The sequence below is a fragment of the Colletotrichum jinshuiense genome, chromosome 6 (assembly GCF_051148585.1).
Source record: "Colletotrichum jinshuiense chromosome 6, complete sequence".
Classification (NCBI taxonomy): domain Eukaryota; kingdom Fungi; phylum Ascomycota; class Sordariomycetes; order Glomerellales; family Glomerellaceae; genus Colletotrichum; species Colletotrichum jinshuiense.
Window position 1 is genome coordinate 1,012,156 of NC_139313.1, and position 22,353 is coordinate 1,034,508.

A 22,353-nucleotide genomic window follows, 5' to 3' on the forward strand; every position below is an offset into this window, starting at 1 on the left:
ACATAACGTCCGATATTGGATATCTTCACAGCCTCGCCGGTCACATTAAGGTCATCGTCGAGAGCCCCCAGTCCCCACCGCCCATTTCAGGTGCATTTCGTGCATCCGACATGTAATCCTTCAAATCGCCCAAACACGACTCAAATTTTGCCGACGAACCCATCCCACCCCCACCGGACGATACCCGACGTGTGTCCATCACCGCCGCCCAATCACATCCCCTCCCTCAGTCCCCCCGCTCCGATTAGGAAGGTGCTAAAAGTTGCCCGCGGCGTCCTCCCGACACACCCAAACCGCATCTTTGGGGTTTTTTAGCCACTCTCAGCTTAGTGCACAACCCCCCTCCCCCCTTTCAAAGTGGGCGATAAAATAAACCTCCGGTTGCATTTTCAACTTCTTATAGATGGCAAGCAACAACAATCGAAAGAGTACATACGGTTGATTTAGGGCTCATATTGGTGGGAAAACTGGCAATCGGTTTGCTGTTTGGACTGTCCAAATAGTCGAGGCAAGGGGCAGAACCCCGGCGTTTTTTCTGACACCCGAGGGGGAGTCCTCTAGCCCTTCCCTCCCCCCCTCCTTTTTGCACGTTCTCCGTATCGGCACCGGCGCGTTGGCTCCGGTTCCGAAACGCGGCTTCGGCAAAGACTGGGGTTCGATGCCGTTATCAACGAGCAGCCCCGCAACGAGCAGCAACTCCTATCTCGGCGGGCGGGGGGTCGGGGAGCTCACGTCGACCGGCGAATGAGCACGACGAATGGAGACAGCTATCACGCAATAGGTAGTGCTTGACACAGGGATTCGAGAGTGTGTGTGATTGCATACAAAATGACGTTTCCCTCAGCGTCTTCTCCCCTTCCCCTCTTCCCGACTTTTCAATATTCGATCTTCAATTTATTCCGAGAACGAGACTGGGAAGGTGGCTCGTAGTTCTGAATAGCAATTGCTTGTCAAAGGGTGTCTGTCTGTCAAACCCAAATCAACAGGTTTTGCCAATTGAGACAACCTCAATCTTACCTGCCAGAGCTCCAAAGCTTTCGGAAAGGAAGAACCAAAAGCTACCAAGCCCTCATTCAAGATGCGTTCCCAGAGCCTCCTCACCCTCCTCTCCACGGCCGCCAGCCTGGCTGTTGCATCCTCCGAACAACAACCCCTCCTCAGCACCTCATCCTCAGAGTTCAAATGCGACCTCCCGCCCCCGGTAGCCCCCTCAGACGGTCTCCCGTCCGCATCGGATCTCTTCACTTCCCCTGAGGCCATCCAGAAACAGGTGCAGCGCCACGCGGCCTTGGTCCGCGTCCCTTCCATCTGCTACGATGACCTCGGTGACTTTGATACCGACAAGCGCTGGGACGTCTTTTATGAGCTGCACGATGTCCTCAAGAAGACGTATCCTGCCTTGTAAGCCTCGCTCCTCCCTTCCTTTCCCCTCATATTTCAAGCTCCAGAAGTCTGAATCGCCGCTGACATCGTTTGTACTGGGAACAGCCACGCCCGCTCTGATCTGGTAAAGGTAAACACCTTCGGCCTGGTCTACACCCTCCGCGGCTCCAACCCCTCCCTTAAGCCGATCCTCCTCGCCGCGCACCAAGACGTCGTCCCCGTTGCCGATGCCTCCACCTGGACCTACCCGCCCTTCTCCGCCCACTTCGACGGCGAGTGGATGTGGGGCCGCGGCGTCTCCGACGATAAGAACTCCTTCACCGCGCTCCTCTCGGCGCTCGAGACGCTCCTCTCGAACCCCGACTGGAAGCCCACGCGCACAATCATCCTGGCTTCGGGCTTCGACGAGGAGTGCTCCGGCCGCCGCGGCGCCGGGCACATCGCGACGTACCTCCAGCAGGAGTGGGGCAACAACAGCATGGCCTTGGTCTTGGACGAGGGCGGTATGGGCCTGCAGCAGCTCGACGACAAGACCTTGTACGCCCTGCCGGCGGTCATGGAAAAGGGCCACGTCGATATCTGGCTGGAACTCCACGTCACGGGCGGGCACTCCTCCATTCCGTTCCCCCACACGGGCATCGGTATCGTCTCCGAGATGGTAGTCGCCCTCGAGGCACACCCTTACACCCCGAAGCTCACCACCTCCTCCCCTCTGTATGAGCACATGGTCTGCCAGGCGCGCTACTCCCCCGATGCGCAGCCCAAAATCACTGAGCTTCTGGAGGATGGAGACCTCGACGCTCTCGCCGCCGAGCTCATCTCCATTGACAGACCCACCCACTACCGTCTACAGACCTCGCAGAGTGTCGACTACTTCCAGGCAGGCCAGAAGATCAACGCCATGCCCGAGCTCATCAAGGTCGGTGTCAACTACCGCGTCGCGCCGCAGAACAGCATCCCCGAGGTCCAGCACAACGTGGTCAAATACATCAGCGATATTGTCCAAAAGTACGGCATCAAGGTCAAGGCGTTCGAAGGAGATGAGGCGTATGCGGCGTACGCTCAGCAGCAGGAGAAGGAGCTGGGTTCTGTGAAGAAATTGGATGATGCCGTGAAGCCGCTGTACGAGGTTGACTACAACGGCACGCTGTACCTCAGCCACACCCAGCCAACGCTGCCCGCACCCGTGTCGCCGACGAAGGGTCCGGTTTGGGACTTGTTCTCGGGCACCCTGCAGTCCAGCTTTGCGTTTGATGGTGGCAAGGTTATTCCCGTCGGCGAGCTCATGACGGGCAACACGGACACGAGACACTACTTGAGTAAGTCAATCACCAATCATGGCCGAGGCCAGAGGCACAAATGGGTATAGGACTAACCATCATTAGGCCTCACACGTAATGTCTACCGTTTCGTACCTATCCGACAGGGCACTACCCTGAACGCCCACACCATTGACGAGAGGATCAAGATCAGCTCCCACATGGAGATTCTGCGATTCTATTACGATCTGATTCGCAACTTTGATGCCGCGGACATTTGAAGTGCACAATGAACTCGTCCTCATGTAATGCCTACAATGAGTGAGCCTGTCAGATAGCGGGCAACAGCAAAGTCAAATGGGCAGCTGATTCATGTCATAGTACAGCCAACTGATGATGTTATATGAACAAGATAGTATGAATTTGAAATGAACTTTAAATATGTAAATGTTTGTTCGGCATCCATTCTTTCGGTATACCTGGGTATGTACGACAAAAGAACACGTTGAGATATTCGACAGCCTCTTCAACAGGCTATAATTATGCGATTAGCTTTCAAGATTACGTTTTCCCCAGAAGCCTCGTCAAACCGCGGTTTGAGTGACGACAGGTCCGCCAGTTGTTGGGAAGGTGACAGGAGTCGACAAGGCGTACAGGTCGAACATTTTGGCCCCACCACAGTAGTTTGCCGTGCCAGTGGTAGTCGTGGCCTTCCCATCTGTTGTGAATGTGCGGACGCTGCCATAACAATAGTTCTTGCAGGCCTTGGTTCCAACCAGAGAGGTCACTGCGGCGCCCTTGAAGTCAAAATTGGCACCTCCGTAGCACTCGTGGTGGTATTCGAGGAAGAGGTATGGCATTTTAGTTGTCGAGGTCGGCGAGTTGCTGAATCGTGAGTTTGCATAGTCAATGCAGAGCTCGGGAGTGACGCTGTTATTGGCGAACAAGACAGGCAGCGCATGCCCCGAGTTGGTGTCTTTGAAGCATCCGACGTAATGATAGCCGTTTGTAGGCGTCGCTGTTGGACCTACCGTCGTGCTCAAGGCCGTGGTGGGGGAATTGTTGCCAGAAGTCGACGCTGGGACAGTCGGCACCAAGATGCTGGACGACGATGATGTCGGTGCTCGCGTTGAAGAGACCGAGCTGCTGGTAGACTGTGCACTGGACGAGGTCGTGGTTCCCGTTGAAACCACCCCTGACGATGCGGAGGATAGCGCCGAGCTGGACAACTTTGAGGTCGTGGATGACGCCGCGATTAACGACGAGCTGGAGGACAGGGGATCAAACTCGTAGAGATCGAGGCGACTACCTGCGCCACAGTATTGAAGCTGTCGAAAGTTAGCACCTATTGCTTTTAGATAAAATCTTCTGACGTACTGGATTGCCCGCGCAGACCATATTGCAGTCTACGAGAGGAGCTGGCACCGATCCGGCATTGATTGTGCTACCGCAAAAGCCTAGCAAACGATATTCATTAGTGCACGAAAAGGATCAGAAATCAGGTCTACTCACACTCTCTGGCATACTCGATGCCCATGTATTGCCAGCCGCCAGAAGCGCAGAAGGAAGCGCAGGTTTCGACAGTCATGGAATCATCGGCGTAGAAACTGCCCGTCAAAGCGCGAACATTGGCGCCTTCTGTCTGACAACCCAGTAATTCGTAATCACCCGCACGTTTAACATGCTGCGGAGCCGACGGGCTCTTGTTGGGGACTGTGTTATTGTAAACCGAGAGTCGAGCCCCAGCCCCGCAAAAGCCGACTGGCGAACCCGCGCATGGTGCGGAGCATTCCGACTCCGAGGTACTCGTCTGAGCTGCCTTTACATCCCAGCCGCAGTAACACTCGCGACTGTATTCGACTCCAAAATAATTAAAAGCGCCACCGTTGTAGGCACCGGTGCTGCAGAATGCAGCGCATCTGTCCAAGGTCATGTCGTCTGATGCCAGGAAGGCACCACTCAAGAGTCGGGTATCGTTGACAAGATCTTTGAAGCAGCCCGCGTACTGCCACTGGCCACCGATTATAGCAGGCATGCTAGGGTTGAGGGGCGACATGATAGTGGTCGAAGATGGGCTTGAAGAAGCGCTGGTTGAGGTGAAGGTGGACGACGCAGTCGTGCTCGTACCCAGATTGCTGCTCGATAAACTTGAAGAGCTCGACAAAGGAGAGGAAGATGTGCTGAATACCAGGGAGCTGGAAGAGGTGGAGCTTCGAATTCCAGTGCTTGACGAAACTGGGGTGCTGGAGGACAATGTCGAAGTTGCGGCCCTTGAGGATGCAACGCTCGTGGTTGACGTCGTAGCAACCGGCGCTGAAGACCTTGAACTTGAGCTGGGAGCATTGAGGGACCGATAGAAACCATATATATCGAAAGATGATATGTCAGCGTACACACTCATATGACCATAGTCGCCACCACAGGCCTGGGTGTCATCGCCCGTGCAGTCGAATGTGCAAAGGTTGAGAGATTCATCTCTATATGTCGATGGATTTCTAATGCTCCCGCCGCACCAGCATTCTTGGTGGTATTGAACGCCCGAGAGAGCGAAGCCCCTTCCAAGACAGAGTGTCTGGCACTGTTGAAGGGTGTTTGTCTTCTGCTGATCGGGCGTGTTGACCGAGTTCGGTAGGTTGCGGCCAAGATTGCTTGTGTCCAAGAAGCATCCGACCCATTGGTACCGCGCGGTCCCATTGGCAAGGAGCGGCCCAACTTGCTTGGTGATAACGGTGCCATTAAAAGCAATGTTGTGCAAGCCGGAAGCCTGGCCAGTGGCGGGGTCATTTCCGTCGGTGCTGAGGGTCCAGAGAGCATTCAAAGGCTGGAATGGATGGTTTGGCTGAACCGGGGCGGCGTGTATACCGACGCTGCCTATGGCACAAGTGCCAGCAGCAACCTGCTGTCCTTCGGTGAGCTCATTGTTCGGGTTCAAAGCGAACAGCTGAGGCGTCGCAGGGGGTTTCGAGATGGTGATTGTCAGCGGGGAGCCGCCCTTGTTGCAGACTCTGATTTGCTTATCAACCAATGTGCCGGCGAGAACGTTGCCAAACGCAACCTTGTAGTCTCCCGACAATACATTCCAGCCGCCAGAACCGTTGGCTAGCTCGAATGTTACTACAGGTGCGTCGTTGACGGAAGCGCTCAGCGTGAGAACAGCCAATCCACCGTTCGACCAGATGGATACCTTTGTCGAATAGGGGCCAGCAGCTTGTTGGAAAAAACGGAACGGAACAGTCAAGCTCTGGCCAGCCTCGAGCGTGGAACCTACGGCGGGGAACCCTGATGACGAGAAACCAGACCCCAGCCCACCAGCACTGGTGAGGTTGGTAAAGCTGCCGGCGTCGTCTTGCCAAGCAAAGCCAGTGAAGGTAAGTGTACCGTTGCCGACGTTCTGCAGAAGCGCGGTGCCAGTCAACCCGTCGGGAGCATCTCGCAACACAAGTCTGCCGAAAGCTATATCGGAGGGAGTCGCGGTCAGGAAAGCACCTTGTTTAACAATTGTGCCCTGAAGTGAAACCACGGTGCTTGGAGCGTAGTCTGCCGATGCGCTGATTGCCAGTGTCAACGAGCTGGTAACGAAACCAGGGATGGTCTTTGCGGTGGGGCCTGACAGATCCCAAGTTACGTTCAACGAGAACGACGTGCCTGCGGCAACTGTGCCTTGAGGCAGAGTCGAGTTGGAGCATGTCCATGAAGGGTCAGCCACAGAGCAGCCGACAACCTTGGTGAGGGCGACATTCGTTTTGCAGTTGACGGCGACACTAGCTGTGGAGCCAAGTTCAAGGGAGCCAAAATCGACCGGGCTGGTGCAATTGACTGCAGAATTGACTGGGGCGCCAAAGCATACAAGCCTGTTGCTGTTGACTTGGAAGTAGACACGGCCGTCTCCAAATACAGGACGCTGGTACTTGTTCGTGCCTTGAGACTGTGGGAGAGTAACGGGGACCAAGACGCCATTCTGAGGAACGGCGCGGAAGGCCTGTAGACCGACGTTGACATCAGTAACCCAGACCTAGGTTTTTGTTAACAATCACGCGCATGATAGAGGGGACGAGAAAGAAATCTCACAATGCCAGTACCGGGTTTTCCATTGTCAGACGTCACCGTCATCTGACCAACACCCACCCGACCTGCAGCGACGAAATTGGACGTCTTCCCGGCCAAAGTGAACTGGGGGGCTCCCTTGGAGTCGAAGCCAAGTTTGTAGGCCACGACGTTGCCGCTGACCACGGTTGCGTAGATGTAGCCACCTTCGGAAGGATAGCTACCAAACCCACCATAGAGAGAGTTGCCGAGCTCGATTGTCTGCAGGACACCGTCTCCACCATCCGCAGCCTGTCGGAAACCGCCGAGGTTGTCGGCGTTCACCACGTAAGCCCTGCCTTTCTTTCCTGCAGTGACACCGATACGGTTCACTCCTGCGCCCTTAAACACGGAGGGGTCGAGGATAGCGAGACCAGAAGAACCAACGTCGCGATCACCCGCGTCAAGACCAATGTAGTCGTACGGCTGAAAATAGTCAATCAAGCTGAATTTGCCAGTCGCTGATAGCTCCATCTTGACGATGCACTCGTCAAGCGTGGACATGGGAATCCTGCCACTAGCTGGGACGTTGCCGTTGGCATGTCCCTGGCCGTTTCCGGAGACAAAATAGACGTTGTTACCGATGGTGGGAAGGCCCATGCCACTTTGCCAGATGCCGGCTTTGCCACCTCTTTCGTTGGCAAGCTCGAGAGGCTGGGGGCTGGGAGCACCCGGTGCGGCCTCAGTTGCCCACATGCTCACGGGGCCGACACCCGGGGTCTTGCTGACGGAGAGAATGTAGCCCGTGTAATTCCATCGACCGCAGTGCGACCCAAACGCCGCAACGATGTGGCCATTGAGCTCTGTCAGAGATGGTCGCTGCAGAGCCACACCACCGTTAAAGTAACGGGCGCGATCGTTATCCGCAGTGGTGCCGTCGATCAAGACCGGAAACCCACTCACATCTTCGAGGCTAGGGATGCGAATAGCGTACATCTTGTAGACTCCATTGGCGGTGCCAGAAGTCGTTCCGTCCCTGTACCCCTTTGAAAATACATACATGATGTCTGTGTTGGGGTCAATGATGGGGGTTCCAGTAACGCCGATCCAGTCAGGTATGTCGCCACAGTTGCTATCCTGAGCAGAGAAGGGTGGCTGGAGAGTTCTCTGGTTGAGAATAGCGCCCGTCTTGCCGTTGAAGACACGGATGATGTTCATCTCGGAGGCCGTGATGACAAGCTCGGAGCCGCCGTTGGGCGTGTACACTAGAGGCTTAGCCAGCCAATTTTCTTTGGCAATGGGAGAGGTAAAAGTCCATAGGTTCTTGAAGCTAGATCCCGCGACATTGGGATCCAGGTTGTGGTTCGGGAGGTAACCCGATTGTGGCAGGTCCTGTGGTACAGAATCATGAGATGGTCAGCGCAAGTTCTTGAGGTCCTCGACAAGCGGACGTATCGCCGCTTTTCGATTAATCATTCATCAACTTTTTTTTGGCAGGGTATGATGTGAAAAGAGAAGGTTCGGCGACTCACGGCATCGCGGTATGAGTCGGTTGAGGCGAGCGAAGCTGCGAGCACCGGCAGCGATGCCAGGACCCCAAGGGACAATCTCATGATGCGCAGTCGAGATGGGAAAGCAGTGAACAACTAAATGTCTGCCTCAAGAACTGAACACCCAGAACTGCCCGGAGAGATGAGCAGGACAAAGCACTTGTCGAGAGCATATCGAATCCGGGGCGGCAGCAGAGATAATAAACAAAAGTTGATGATTGCCAAGACTGCAGGCGAAGGGCAGAGCGCGACAACAGACATTGGGCAGGGCCGCTGTCGTGTCGTCAAGACCATCGCTGGCTGAGTCCGCGGCACAAGCTACAGCCGGTCAAAAGCAGTTAGCCCGAAAGGCAGAAAGCCCGGTTACCAGCATTGTAGGAATCGACACACCCCATGCCTCGAGCGGGCTGGAGCTGGGGTTGTGAGGCAGAGGTCCGTAGGGATGGTGCGCATGCCCAGGCCAGTTTGATTAGGGCGAGATATTGACGGCGCCAGAGACATTTCAGGACGAGTGAAAAAAGCACAGGTTGTAAGCAAGGAAGCAGGGAGAAAGTTCCGGAGGGGTAGGCTAGATTCGGAGCGGAGGCGCCAAAAACACCATCAAGCGAGCCCACGCTCTGGGCGGATGCAGAGTCCGGGAACCCTAAGGGAGGGAGAACGGGCTAGGCACAACGACAGTGCTCGATTCAGCGGTCATGGAACATGGGCGATGCATGTATGCATGCATGGGCTGGCCGCCCACGGCGCATCCAGAAAGTCGGATGGAAGCCATGTGATGAACCTTGGATGTTTAGATGGCGGCCGTGGAAAAGCAATGGGACTCGAGATAGGCACACTCGTGATCCGGGCCAGAGTCGAGGGCTGGATATGTCGGCTTCATTTCAACGCGGCGATAACGCGCCCCGTCCCTGCCTGTCCGGTGCACTTGGCCTCTGGGCGTTGCTGGGCGTTGGCGAGGACGCCGACTAGAAAGTGTCACTGGCATGGTTCAGAAAACCTCCTGACGAGAGCGCGGGTGATTCAGTCGTGTCTGGCCGAGCCTGACGCGCGGCGGCTAGTTGCCACGGGTATATTGGCTTGACAATCTGTTTGATGTTCTTTTGCATGTCGGCAGGATGAGATCTTCGCAAGGCGGCCGAGTTGAAGACACGGAGAAGAAAAAAAGCGGATTGAAGGGCGGCCAAAAAAAGAAGCATCCGGGTGGAAGAGTGGAACAAGCTTCGTCCCGGGCGTGCAGTCGAGGACGAAAAAAGACGGGGAGCGCAGGTCCCGACAGGGAATGTAGCTTGGGGAGAGATTGGGTGGCTTGCTCGCTTGCTCGCTTCACCCGATACGGGCAAGTGGCATCTGCATCAACAAACAACCCAACCCATCCTCTCCTCCTCCTCCCGCTCCTCCCGCACCAGCGGTTTCTCTCCTTCCTGCCCTGCACGGCAGCGCACAGAAGGTGCTCACCAGCAGCTGTACCTGCACCGGGCGGCACTTGCCCACAGTCCCGCCCGACCCTGCACCTGGCAAAGCTGTACCTGCAGGTTTGAGACCACAGCACCACGAGAAAAGCAGGGCACTAGCGATGCACGTTGTTCTTGCACCTTGCACTCTCTCTGCAAGGGAAGGAAGGAGCTTGCGATTTTTGGAGGGAGCCCACCCGGAGAATATCGAACACTGAACACACGGAACACACGGAACGCCTGGGAGAGCAATGGCTTCCTTCCCTTTTGCCATTTTCGGCACAGCTTCCAGCTTCATCGTGAGATCGATCGGGCCGGAACCTGGGGAGTCTGGGAAGAAGCGTCCAAAAGATGAATAGATGACGACGTTGTCGTACCTACCTACCTAGTGTACGTAGAAGCAGAAGCAGGCAGACTGGCAGTGGCGGGCAGGGCAGGGTGGGCAGGCAAGGTAAGGTGCCTCCTTCCTCGACACACCTCAAATCTGGCAACGCAACCCTTGAATTCCGCCGAGAGGCAGGATGTGCTTCTCATCTTCTTTCCCGTTTGTCGCCCGGTTGTTTCCCGCCGGATGCCGCGACCGTGACGCATCCTCCCGCCGGCCCTCCGCCTTCCTCGTGTGTTGTTTGCCCCTCCTCCTTCCCGGGCTGCATGTACCCGGGTACGTACGGTCTGGATGCCCGACCACGGACGGGCTATGGACCAGATGTAGACCCGGCCGCTGCCGCTGCCGTTGCCGCTGCATGCATTCTTCACCTCGGAAATCAAACATGCGAATTCCCATGTACTGATCGATGGTCGACTGGCTCTCTCTTTGCACTCAACCACCGACGGCAACGCCCCAAGTTAGTTGCCCCTCTCTGGGTCGGCTAGTTTACTCCCTGTTCTGCCCCGGTCTCAGGGCCAGCTGAAAATGGTTTCTTTCCTTCTGCACACCCCATGCCCCTCCCACCAAGCACATGGGCCATTGATAGATCTCAAACATTGGATTCACCTTTGCGCACGGCAACGCCATCATGATGGCCGCCGCTCGTACGACGCTGCAACTCGCCCGTTCGCCTTCGCTGCCGCGCCCTGTGCTCACTCTGTTTTCATCCTACGGCTCTTCCGGTTCCTCCCTGTCGCCGCCGTCAACAGTACCGCAGGGACGGGGAAATAACATGGACACATTGTCTTATCGTCCTTTCGTCCCATGTTCCCATCCACCGTTTCGACGTCTGATCCCTTCTGCGTCGTCTTATCCCTTGGCGCTGCAGTAAAGTCAATCGTCATCTCCGCGGCTGCTTTGGACGTGCTCCAGCTATTATTGTTTTTTTACTTTTATGAAAAAGTGCCCATCTGCCTTGTTTGCTTGTAATGGATTGACCTCAATCACTGACCCACCCCATCGCGCCAGCATTCCAGTGCCGCCCACGTCGCATAAGTCTCCGCGCTCCTACACTAGTTTTGGGGGGTTTGTTCAACCTTATCTTACTTACAGCATACCGTTTGGCATACCCCCCAGTCGCTTCTCTACCCAGCCTAGCATTGCCTACAGAATCATGCGGCCTTTCGAGATGCAACTATGCGCGTCATCATTGTCCGTCCCTTCATAGCTTTCCGGTCCAAATCACAATCGATAGGCCGACGCTGCTATCGCTTTGCCCAACTGGTCGCGTACTACTTGTCCACAGTTTGTTGCGCCATATATGCCGACTGCCGAGAGACAAGACACCGGTCATGCCGTCGCCTTGAGACCCAGTCTCCCTCATTTCATCTCCTCATGCTCTCTCCCACCTTTTTCTTTCGCTTGTCGGTCCTTCTTACAGACGCATGTGGAGGCGAGAATCCGAAACGCCATGTGCTGTATCCAGTCCGTCAGGAAATCTCAATCCCCTAATGAATCCGGTTGCCGATGCCCGAATCGTTGTGTTTCCGCCATGACTGTGGCAATCGTTATGGGCCCTTCCAGCCGGCATGGGAAAACAAAATATTGCAAAGGTGGCTTTGACGAAGGCAAGAAGAAAAAGAAAGGCAATTCCAATATCTTGGGCCGTGAATCCAGAGCCGTAGGCATGATCCTGATGACAGCTCGCCAAACTTGTCGCAGGTGTTCATCAGCACCGAGAACCGACCATTCTAGGAAACAATCTCCTCCTTCGAATCTCCCCCGTATCGTAACCTCGATGTTGTCTCTGCGAGGCATGCCAAGAAATGCCACACAACGGAGGCCACATGGCAAACGGTGCAGCCATCATGCTTCAAGCATGGATGAAGCATGGAATGTGGGCTGCCATTTTCTATTTCGACTGCGGACAATAAGGATCTCCTTTTGGTCCATGAACATGAACCGAACTGCCGCAAAACGTCGTTCTAGCTGCCTTCGTTTCGCACCACGGCTTGCCAAGCACTCTCCTAGGCTAGAATACTCACCGTTCATAGTAATCCGTGCTGCCTCTTTCGTCATGCCATCGCCGCAAGTGCCAAAAGTCGTTGCCAAGAACTGTGGCTGCCGCCACACCGCTCTGTTTGGATTTACCCAGCGTCCGTTCTCGACCGCCACCCGTTTTCTTCGCAGCGCCACCTCACCTTCCTTGACCTTCGACGAAAGAAAAGATTGGCAAAGTACCACGTCCCAATCGAGTTCCAATGAGGGTGTTCTTGAACAGCTGGTCCCAACATTTCATTGTGCAATATCTCGATAAATTCGTCTTTTGTGTTGCCTTTGAGATATCTAGTTGGTCCACAACTTTCTCGCCTCAACCACGAAATGACCCTAAATACGGGGTATCCGCATGTTGCTGCGGCATAGTGGATGTACTCCGTTTTCCAGGCAGGCCCGCCATAGATCCGCTTTTCCTTTCCATTCAGCCCAAACCCACCAGTGAGTGAGTTTTCGGGGCCACTCAAGAATAAGAGATGTCGACATCTCCCCGCAAAAAAAAGAGTTGCTGTGGATTCGCCAGGCAAGGATCCGCGCTGCCAAAAACCCTTTCCGCAATTACGAGGAAGCCGATAATTAGCGGCCTCGGCATTGCCTTGCTTGGTCCACTCTGAAGAGAAGTGCACAAAGAAAGGAGGAAACATTCGGAGCCATGTGCCCTTTTCACTGAGTTCGCCAAACTTCACCTACCCCCATCCCCCCTCCATCATCCCCAGAATCCGAGTGGTAGGGCAACCAATTAGACGGCCACCTTCCCAACCTCGAATGCTCGAGTCACGGTTGGTCCCAAATGAGACTGGGAATGTTTGCACGCCTTGGTCTGGTAGGGCTCGTGGCGACCTGCGCTTCGGGCGCTTACGTGCAATGGCAGGGCTGTGATAGCACTTCAACCAGGACTGATGTCTTTGTCCCTCAAAGTCTGGGCGCCTCTCTGGTGCCCCTGAAGAATGGCGATCGTAATCGTTTGGATTTTCAGGTTGGGCGATGGCTGGAAGAAGCGGAATGCCAGGAGCTTTCCCGCACGATATCCGCTGCGACGGTCGAAATCGAGATGCTCGGAAGATCGTCCGTACATCGCTCAACGGCGAGTGGATTCTGCAAGAAGCTTAACTTCTCCAAGAACTGGGCAACGACATTTCAAAATCCCGCCAGCCTGTACATCTCTGTTTCGAACGACATCGGCCGTCTGCCTCCGCTGTCGACGTTCCACATTACGCTGCACTTGGAGGGAAACGATGCAGAAGACGTGAGTTGTCAAGAGGCGAACATCACCCCGGCACTCGGCTCGACTATCACATCAGTCGTCACTTTCTCAACCTGGGGCATATTCATCTTCGTGTTCTTCGTCGGCATCGCCCGCTCCGTTTACAGCACCCCGGTTGCGCTGGACGATGAAGAACAGCGTCCTGTTCGGATGGTACTTCCCAACGTGGGAGACTGCCTCCAGTACCTTCAGTTCATCTTCTTGACTGGTGGGCTCAGCCTGCAGTATCCAGGTTTCTACCAACCGGTCGTCAGCCACCTCAACTTCTTCTCGCTCTTCCTCAACGGACCCGTCACACACGGAGTGGTGTACGACAGAGTCGACGATGGAATCTACGTCATGAATGGGACTTACGGCGGTACTTATGGCTTGGAGCTGATGACCCAGATTGCTGGCGCGCCGATGACGATGGATACGTGGCTCAACATGGTTATTGTCATGCTCGCCATAGCCGTTGGCACCGCACTAGTTCTCGAGGTCTTTTGGTTCGTAAATAGGCATCGCCACTCGGACAGCGAGGTTTCACGCTCAGTCGGCGGCGGGCGGCACACCTGCAGCCGTGTCCTCCGCGTTATTCTGTCATACTTCATGTTGCCTTTGGCAGCGCTGTCTTTTTACCAACTCGACAATGCCTCGATTATGCCTGTCTATCACACGTCGCTGGCTGTCACGCTCATCGTCGCCATGATGATTGCCTTCATCTGGCTCATCCGCCAAATCCCCACTCGCAGCCTCGGTGTTCTGGTATTTGACAGTACTAAGCGATACCGACAGCTTGCTCCTTCGGACGGCCTACGCCGGCAAGACGAAACCTTTATTATTATCCTGTTTGCCCTTAGTTTCGTCCGGGGCGCCGCTATCGGTGGTTTACAACTCTCTGGCCCAGCGCAGCTGGCTATGCTTGGAGCCTGTGAACTCATCCTTCTGGCCAGCGTTGCCGGATTCCAAGCCTATTCAACATTCTCCATCGGAAGCATAGCAGCTACAATGAGGCTCTGCAGCTTGGTCTTTCTCGTCTCATTCTTGCCCGGGCTTGCAACGAGCGATATCAAGAGCATCATCGGGTACTTGCTGCTAGCTTTGCACGCTTGCATGCTTGTGTTCGGCTTCTTCGTTCCCACCGCTTGTGATCTCGCAAGGCTTTGCAAGGGATGGTGGACAGCACCACGCCCCGATGTAAGTGTCATCGCGCAGCTTCCTAGGCGGCTTTAACAAACTTTCTTCCAGGTTTATGGACTGCGGCAGCTCCATCGACGCGAAGCACCGCGGACAGATTTCTCCACGCAAAACGCTGCTTTACGAGACACATCGTATCCAGAGCCGGCGTCGGCTGAGTCGCCCGATGCAGGCTATCTGCGGCCGTCATACCGATCAGACAGCCCTAGCACACTGCAACTGAACTCCTCCATGACGTCGAGCCGGTTCTACCGACCGCCGCGCTCGAGCGCATCCATGTCGTCTCTCGGCAGAGCCAGCGGCCTTGGCTCCTCTATTTACTCGGCTTCCACGACGTCAAGGACAGCCTCGGCTTCCACCACTTTTGCAGACAAGCGTTCCATCCGGCGCTCCGAGTCCATTTTGTCTCCAAGCCGGCTGTCTGAGTCGACCGAAGAGGAGGAGCAGCCAGGCTCGGCATCGCATACCTCGCCGACCCGTGTCAACGCTGGGCCGCTAGGGCCGCGATGGAACGACTACTCTTTTCGGGAGGCGGACTTGTACTACGGCGCGCCGCGCCCAACGCCCGCGGAACGGGCGTCGGATGAGATACCACGGCCGCCCGCCCCGAAACCGTCCTTCCGCTCTTCATCGTCCGGGCTCTGGGCCAAGGTCATTGGCCACTCGGGAGCGACCGAACAAGGGTTCCAAGTCATCCGGCCTCGACCCGCCTCGGAGCAGGGTTTCGTGGTCGTCAGGCCCAATAGGCCAACGAACCTCGGCAACGACGCGAGTAACGGCGCAGATAATGGCAAACTCTAGGGCTGGGATTATATATCTGCTGATTTTGGACGTGTTTTCGTAATCTGAGTAGGTACGATATGGGTCAGGGCGTTAGGGTATACCTAGGAGTAAAGACTGGCCCAGGACGATATTGGTGCCTGGCGATGTCATGTTTTTGTAGTTGTAAACCCAAATGATTATAGACTTGAGCAGCATATTTCTCATCTGCTCACTTGTCATTCCGCCGTCTTCTTGGGCTCTTGCTTGAAATAGGTCAGATGGCGCGCCTCGCGTTTTTGATCCTTCCTATCCAAGTATCTCTCCTGTCTACTCCTGTCTGGTGATTCCAGTAGTTGAATATCTACAAGCTCTATGAGACCATCTCAGAAGACACAATGTACAACAACGGAATAACTTTCGTCCCTCCGCGATGTATTCGTTATCTGCTTCTATGACTTGTATCCACTCATTGGAAAAGTCGATGACTTTCCTACTGTTCTCGTAGTCATAACCACCGCCAAATGTATTAGATGGCTCGTCCCACTTCCAGTGACCGAGGCAGTTGCACGGCATAGGCGACAAGCAAAAGGCGCAATGATCTACCACCACGCTGTTCTCCATGCTGGATCTCAGGGGCAGGTCGAAGTTTGGCACAACGGGTGGGTCCGATAAGGTTATTCGGCCGCCCGCCGGACCGTCATAGCCTGGAATGGGCTCAGCCGGCCCTAGTTGAATTGCCGTCGGTATCCCAGAACGCAATACTGGAGAGTTTATCGTAGTGCTCGGTAGGAAACATCCTTCCTCGGTGGCGGTATTCCACTGACGAAGGAGTGATTGCGAGCCCGTTTGTATATTGGGTAACAACAGCCTCGACTGGCCGGGCCGGTGTTTCTTGTTCAGCTCTTTCTCAGTCTGTGGTGTTTTGCCCGCATATATAGCCCTATGCTGGATCGTCGAAACCGAGGGGCTTGCCAGCGTGTCTCTGCAGACTCGCATGGTGTGCTCGACGAATGATTGGAACAGCCTCCAGAGCTTGTGGCTCATCTCGTCATGCGTGACTTTACTGGTGTCTAGAATCAAATCCGAAGACACACTGCGCAAAACGGAGGCGCGTCGTTCGGCGTTCCTTTCAAAAGCCGTCTTCAGCTCGTCTACCTCGATAACGGGCTCAAAATCTGTGCCCGGATGACACTTAACATACGCTCACGTGGAAGAATTTGGATGGCGGGAAACAAGCACCTACCTGATGGCTTTATTTTCTCGTCGCCGGGGAAGAGAGTCTGCCAAAGTGCCTCCCAGCTCGACACGTGGATCTTGGATCGCCGGTCGCGCAGCCTGTTGGCGATATCCGGCGTTATGCCGTCCTCCGGGTCATCCTGGGCGCCGTCGCCGGCGGCCTCGTCCCGGAGCTGGCAGATCCGGTCTGTGGGGACTCGCAAATGGGCATCGCGCCCCTGCATTGTGGCGAAACGTTCCTGGCAGCGGCAGCAGGCGAAGAGCTCGCTGTGATGAGGCGTCTTTCGTTGGTGGAATGTCGTAATATGACGTCTGCGACCGGGTCAGATCTTTTGGGTCCAACGATTTCACGTCTCTGGGGGTTGTGCGTCTTACTTTGCAAAGGTTATGGACGAAAAGAACCTGGTGGCGCAGAGCTGATGGTCTCGAACGTTGAACCTCAACGGGTTTCGTTTCCTGTACGGGCAGCTTAGACGGACTGTTCCCTCTGCTCCCTGCCCTTCTCGTGCAGATATCTTGTCCCAGCTCCCGCCTCCGCCTTCGTCGTTGTTATTCGATTCCTCATCTTCTTCTTCATCGTTCCCATCATGCCCCCGCTGATGGAGAGTTCTCTTCCTCGATGATGGCAGAGAAGAGTACGTTCTTCTTTGAGAGACATGCCGGTGATCTGCGTCAGTATCCGTCGCTTCATGGGTGCCTTCTCCTCTATGATATTGTCCAAGCCCAACATCTACTCTGGTAATGCAGAAAAGCTCCTCAAGACATCTTCTTACACTTGCCCAAGCATCTTGTGGAGATTCAACGTCGTTCATGGAGAGCCCAAACGCTCGTGACAGCAGCACATCGCACATCTCGTCGGTCACAGCATCCATATCCTGTGAAATGGTATCCACGGATGCCGAGCTTGCTACCGATGATGCCGTCTCTGATTCTGTCTTTAACGTAGAAAGACTTGCTTGTCTAGAATTGTTCTATCAGTGCTCTTCTCGTTGCTTCCAGTCGCCTGTATAGGATCATACCGCTTGATTGGATTTTCCTTTGAAGTCTCAATCGTAATTAAAGCATTTCCTTGTACAGCCTCCGTTGATGCCGTTTTTACAGATTCCAGGTTGACACCGTGATCCGATACAAGCTTTCCCGACACAGTCGTTACCCCTACGCTTGTCGTTGGGTTTCCAGCCGTATGACAAACCCCATCTTGATGAGGCCAGATCGATTCACTCGTCGCAATCGGGGGTGGGATGAGGCCTCCATCGCTGTCGGGCAACTCACCGAGGCAGTCCTTGAACAGTGTGCAGTCGTCTATAGTTGCGTTCGGATTTGCCAAAAAGTGATTCAGAATACCCACTGCGTCCCGACCGTTCAAATCTCTCGCCTTGACGCTGGCACCTGCGCGAAGTAACGTCTTCAATGCGGACCTGCGGCCAAGTCTTGCTGCGACGAGCAAAGCAGTCTCACCCTTCCAGTTGCGCGCTTCCAACTTTGCACCGGCGTGTATCAAAGAATCCAAGATGGCGTCGCTTGCTAGAAGTTCAGTCTCTTCAGGGAGGAATGCGACGAAGTCCATGAGCACGGCGTTCCCGGAAGAGTTGCGAGAATTGACATCAACGCCACATGCTACCAAGTCCAAAACGAAAGTTGCTGATTGCCGCATGGAGTCTTTGACCAGTTCGGCTTTAGGTTTGACCGCTGTACGGTCATTCAGCAACCGGGAGGTCATGATTCGAACCTTTGATGGCGTTGAGCTTCTCGCTATATCGCTGGAAAGGTACTTGAGTCGTGCAAAGGTCGCTGCTGCTAGGCAATGTAGCCCATTACGGCCTTCCGAGTCCTTTGTTTGAGGCTTGCTCAGGGCTTGGTGGACGACTTTCAGAAGATTGTCCTCGTATTTCGCAATATCCGCTGGTCGTGCCGTTACTGACGGTGCCGCGTTATCCAAGTGCCAAAGTGCTTCGATACCAGCGGATCCGCCTGAGACCTCAAAGCGCAGTTGGTTATTGGAAAAGGCGTTATGGTGGGTTTTCATTAAGGAGGCCATAAGTTCGGGGCTAAGTCCAAAGGCACTTCTCTTCCATGCCGAATTTGAGTCCAAGAGCCGCAAAACTTGCTCCGAAGGCGTCTTGTCCTTGCCCCTTAGAGGTAGATCACAAAGTCTTGCTTGCGTGATAGATTGTCTCGATTCTTCGAAGTGGTCCATAAGCCCCTCGGCGGGATCAATCACCGAGCTGATGTCATCGTCCAGCATGGTCTTATCTCGAGAACTGGATGACAGCGACTCGTTAACATCATCATGGAACCTGTATCTTCCATGACACGAGGCTGAAACACCTGGTGGGTAGGAAGTTGACGGCTTGGAGTCATGGCTATCCACTTCAATGGTATGAATACTGGCAGATCTTGATTGGGTAGTTTCCCAATTGTCTTCGTTGTCACATGTATTCAAAGATACTATTGATCTTGTTGGCGTTGTCGTAAGCACGGTAGACGGTGTCTGACTAAAGATTGACTCGTTATCTCCCACAAGAGTCGTTCCAGTCACTCGTGAGTGCATCGAATCCGCATAATTTTGTTTGGTATTCAAAAACTGTTGATCAGTATTGATTTGCCCGTCATGTGGAACCGTTTTGTTCGCAAAATGACCTTCGATACTACTACCAGCTTTCAGATTAACGCCGCTCAAGGTATTAAGCAGCCACTAGAGTAATAACATACAAGGGACTCTCCGATCTATGTCGCAGAGACTTCCAGGCGTTTGATATCTTTCGTTTCTGGGATTTCGAACTGTGCGCCTTGGTCTCTAGGTACTTGGGCCATGAGGGTCGATCTGCAGGCTTCATTTCTTTGACCGGTTGAAGCCCGTCTTGGATTGCCGCTACTCCTGGTGGAGACGTTGCCATTCCGCCTGCTTGCTCGAAAAAATAGGAATTATCTGGTCTAGAATTTTAATGTTAAGCTCAGCCCAAAACGTTTTCTGATGGGGGAAACGTTGGAAAAGTATGACCCAGCAGATGACGAGGCTATTCTAATGTCTTACGTTGCAAGGGAGACTTATTAGGGGGTTCGACTAAGCCCTGTTACATATTTCTTAGGTTTCGATAAAGTCACTTATTGCACTTTTAAGCTGAAGAAGGACTTTGGCATCCGGCCTGATGTGCCCATGACCATAAGCACATTCTTCTCTGCGACAGTCTCAATCCTTATTGGTTTATGCACGCAATACTCAGATATTTGGAACAAGCACGAGCAACTCACAATCAATTCTATCTTATTGGCGCAGGAACTAGCCGTCAGATGCCTCCAGGCACATAGCATCATACATACGCCGCGATTGGTTCATACAAGATTTTCCGACTACTGTGGTGTTCAAATTCACAAGAGACGACATACAAAAGTTTTGATGTACGGAAATAATTGAAACCCAAAACTTCATATTCAGAGATTTTATTCAAACATGGTTTAAGTGCAGCAGATGCAGATATCATGTCGACGCCTAGGATGTGCTATATAAATCACCATGGATTCAGACGAGATTGACCAAGAAACTATACGCGCACCAAAGAGTCCGGACACTTACTGCCTTTTGACCTGAAACCCATCAAATCTTGCTCGGTATTTCCGCCAAACATCATATCACACGTGTTACTGAGGCGTGATAATTCATAATGCCTTCGACTTGTGATTTTACGACTGCCTCAACTTCAACAAGGGAAGAAAAGTATGGTACCCATGACCAGCCAAAAATATTGGCACCACATGGTTTTAGAGTTTCTAATGTAACCCTAGAAATTTCATTGAAGGGCCCATGTTGTCCGCCTTCATTTACGACACATCATCGCTGCAAGATCGGTTGATGCAGCTCTCCATAACCGATATGGACGCCAAAGGCTGTGCAACCCCAGCCAATTCTCACTTGGGAGACGGAAACACGATGAAAACGACAAGCAACTGAGTTCATTACCAAGTCACCCAGGCTCTTTTGTCGGACAGAAACAGTTTGCTCTGACTGAGTAGGACATGGTAAGGTTGAGGAGAGGCTGGCAAGAAATCGATGTTTACAAATTTATCGAAATCAAAATTCCTAAAATATGATGGAATGGGTTGAGCACAAAATAAAATGTTTTAAACATAACATGAGATTCATTGTCTCAAGATTCACAGATTGCGCGATACTTGCCACCATAAGTATTTATACTGTTGCTTTAGTCAACACCTACTTTGCCTAGACACACGCTTGTTGCATAGAGTAAATCATCCTCTTAAGAGGGAACTATCCATGAGTTCATAAAATGCCTACAATCAAAAATTCCAGATTTCTCCCGTTATAATTACTTGAGGCCCAGAATCGCAACAGCAACCTTGATCGTTGAGGAACGCCACGTAATCAATCAACCCAATCCACTTTGATGTCAATCTCGTCACCGGACACACTCTCCTTTCCACTTCGAACAAGCTCCTCCCACATGGTCTTCTGAAGTCTCTCTGAGAACTTGGCTTCTCCCGGAACGTCGCAACCCAACTCGCGGCCGCAGAATATCATGCTCATGAACCCCTTCTTCGCCTGCCCCGCCACTTCTGGCTCTACATGGTGGCTCAGCTTCTGAAGTTTCCGTCTCCATAATAGCCACCTATCCATGCCGAAGTGAAACTGCTGCACGTTCGCAGTTTGCGCTAGCTGGCCAGGTGACGTCGCGCTGAACACAGGCGATCCTTCGTAAGATTTATTGGTGAGCGAGAGTGTGAAAAGTTTGTGGCGGGCGTGTTCTATCCAGATTACGGCAGCAGGGAGTAGAGCGAGGGCTTTAGCATCGTCATCGTTTTCGAGGGCTTCGTGGAGGTACCAGAGCGCGCATTTTCCGAGGGAATCATCGCAGATGCCTAGAGCCAAGGCTTTGGCAGAGAAGGTCGCGAGATTACACTGCTGTATGACTGTGTTTTTAACAATCCCATTCTCCCATGCCTCCTGCAAATGATCCGCGAAGCCGTATGACTCCCAAGTGCTCACTGAAGCTTCAGAAGGATGGAGCATTTTATGGAAAGAGTCGAACTGCTTCGTACCCAATAACAGAGTGATGAGGTTGTCCTGGGTAGCGTCTTCTTTATCTAAAACCTTTGCAGTCTCAGTAAACATATACCAGAGAACATCGAGCCCTTTCTGCGCGGACTCCTGCTTGTCTGACGTCGGGCGGGACGCATCTCTGATGATTTGGAAGGCAAAACTTTGGATGGAGGTCAAGAGGCCCAGTTTGTCTTCCGGTGTGGCTAGTTGGCGGATGTCGTCCTTGAAGCCTTCTCGAGCTTCTCGTCTGAAATTTTCGTCGTGGTCGACTTGAGCAACGGCATTAGGTGCCGACATTTTGTTGTGCGATGTTGGAGATGTTGCTGATATATCCACGACAAACACCTCAGAGTTTGATTGATTAAGTCACCGTTCACAATTCGGCTTGAATATAAAGCGGGAGAGTTTGAATAATTTCTGGGACGGGCAGGCGAATTTATACTGTTGCTTGGTTAATCGGGCTTCTGAGGGTCAGGTGTTTTGCGTGGCATTTTAAGTCGGAATCGTAGCCCTGCCTACAGTTCATGAATTTAGGCAGCGAATTTAGGCAACGATGTTACATAATCATAAGTGATTCCAGATTAAAGATCAAATATAAAATGATAATTATTTCAATAAATTCTATAAATTCTAGAGCCTAGGCGTTGGTGCTTGAATCAATACCAGTTCCTCAACGTAGCAGTCCAAGACTAAGCGACGGTCTCGTTGGCTCTGCATCCGACAATCAGTGTCGGCTGATGACTTGACCAATTAAATGCCGTTCGTTTGCAT

General features: G+C 53.4%; 5 protein-coding genes across 5 annotated transcripts; 2 read left to right on the top strand and 3 right to left on the bottom strand.

Moving 5' to 3' along the window:
• Positions 1-1,078: 1,078 nt before the first annotated feature.
• On the top strand, positions 1,079-2,923 carry EsH8_VI_000249 (M20 family metallopeptidase; the record flags this gene model as incomplete). Its single annotated transcript, XM_083271502.1, has 3 exons — positions 1,079-1,401; positions 1,489-2,702; positions 2,769-2,923. 3 exons carry the CDS (start codon positions 1,079-1,081, stop codon positions 2,921-2,923), a joined length of 1,692 nt encoding a protein of 563 aa, XP_083126676.1.
• A 303-nt stretch (positions 2,924-3,226) lies between these two features.
• On the bottom strand, positions 3,227-8,278 carry EsH8_VI_000250 (WSC domain-containing protein; the record flags this gene model as incomplete). Its single annotated transcript, XM_083271503.1, has 6 exons — positions 3,227-3,618; positions 3,674-3,908; positions 4,020-4,099; positions 4,155-6,654; positions 6,711-8,057; positions 8,198-8,278. The coding sequence occupies 6 exons, from the start codon at positions 8,276-8,278 to the stop codon at positions 3,227-3,229; spliced, it is 4,635 nt and encodes a 1,544-aa protein (XP_083126677.1).
• Positions 8,279-12,878: 4,600 nt separating this feature from the next.
• On the top strand, positions 12,879-15,329 carry EsH8_VI_000251 (uncharacterized protein; the record flags this gene model as incomplete). The annotated part of the gene is made up of 2 exons (XM_083271504.1): positions 12,879-14,528; positions 14,580-15,329. The coding sequence occupies 2 exons, from the start codon at positions 12,879-12,881 to the stop codon at positions 15,327-15,329; spliced, it is 2,400 nt and encodes a 799-aa protein (XP_083126678.1).
• Positions 15,330-16,005: 676 nt separating this feature from the next.
• EsH8_VI_000252 (uncharacterized protein) lies at positions 16,006-18,771 on the bottom strand (the record flags this gene model as incomplete). The annotated part of the gene is made up of 4 exons (XM_083271505.1): positions 16,006-16,163; positions 16,534-16,713; positions 17,799-17,915; positions 17,985-18,771. 4 exons carry the CDS (start codon positions 18,769-18,771, stop codon positions 16,006-16,008), a joined length of 1,242 nt encoding a protein of 413 aa, XP_083126679.1.
• A 2,136-nt stretch (positions 18,772-20,907) lies between these two features.
• Positions 20,908-21,879, bottom strand: EsH8_VI_000253 (DUF3632 domain-containing protein; the record flags this gene model as incomplete). Its single annotated transcript, XM_083271506.1, has 1 exon — positions 20,908-21,879. One exon carries the CDS (start codon positions 21,877-21,879, stop codon positions 20,908-20,910), a length of 972 nt encoding a protein of 323 aa, XP_083126680.1.
• Positions 21,880-22,353: the final 474 nt, after the last annotated feature.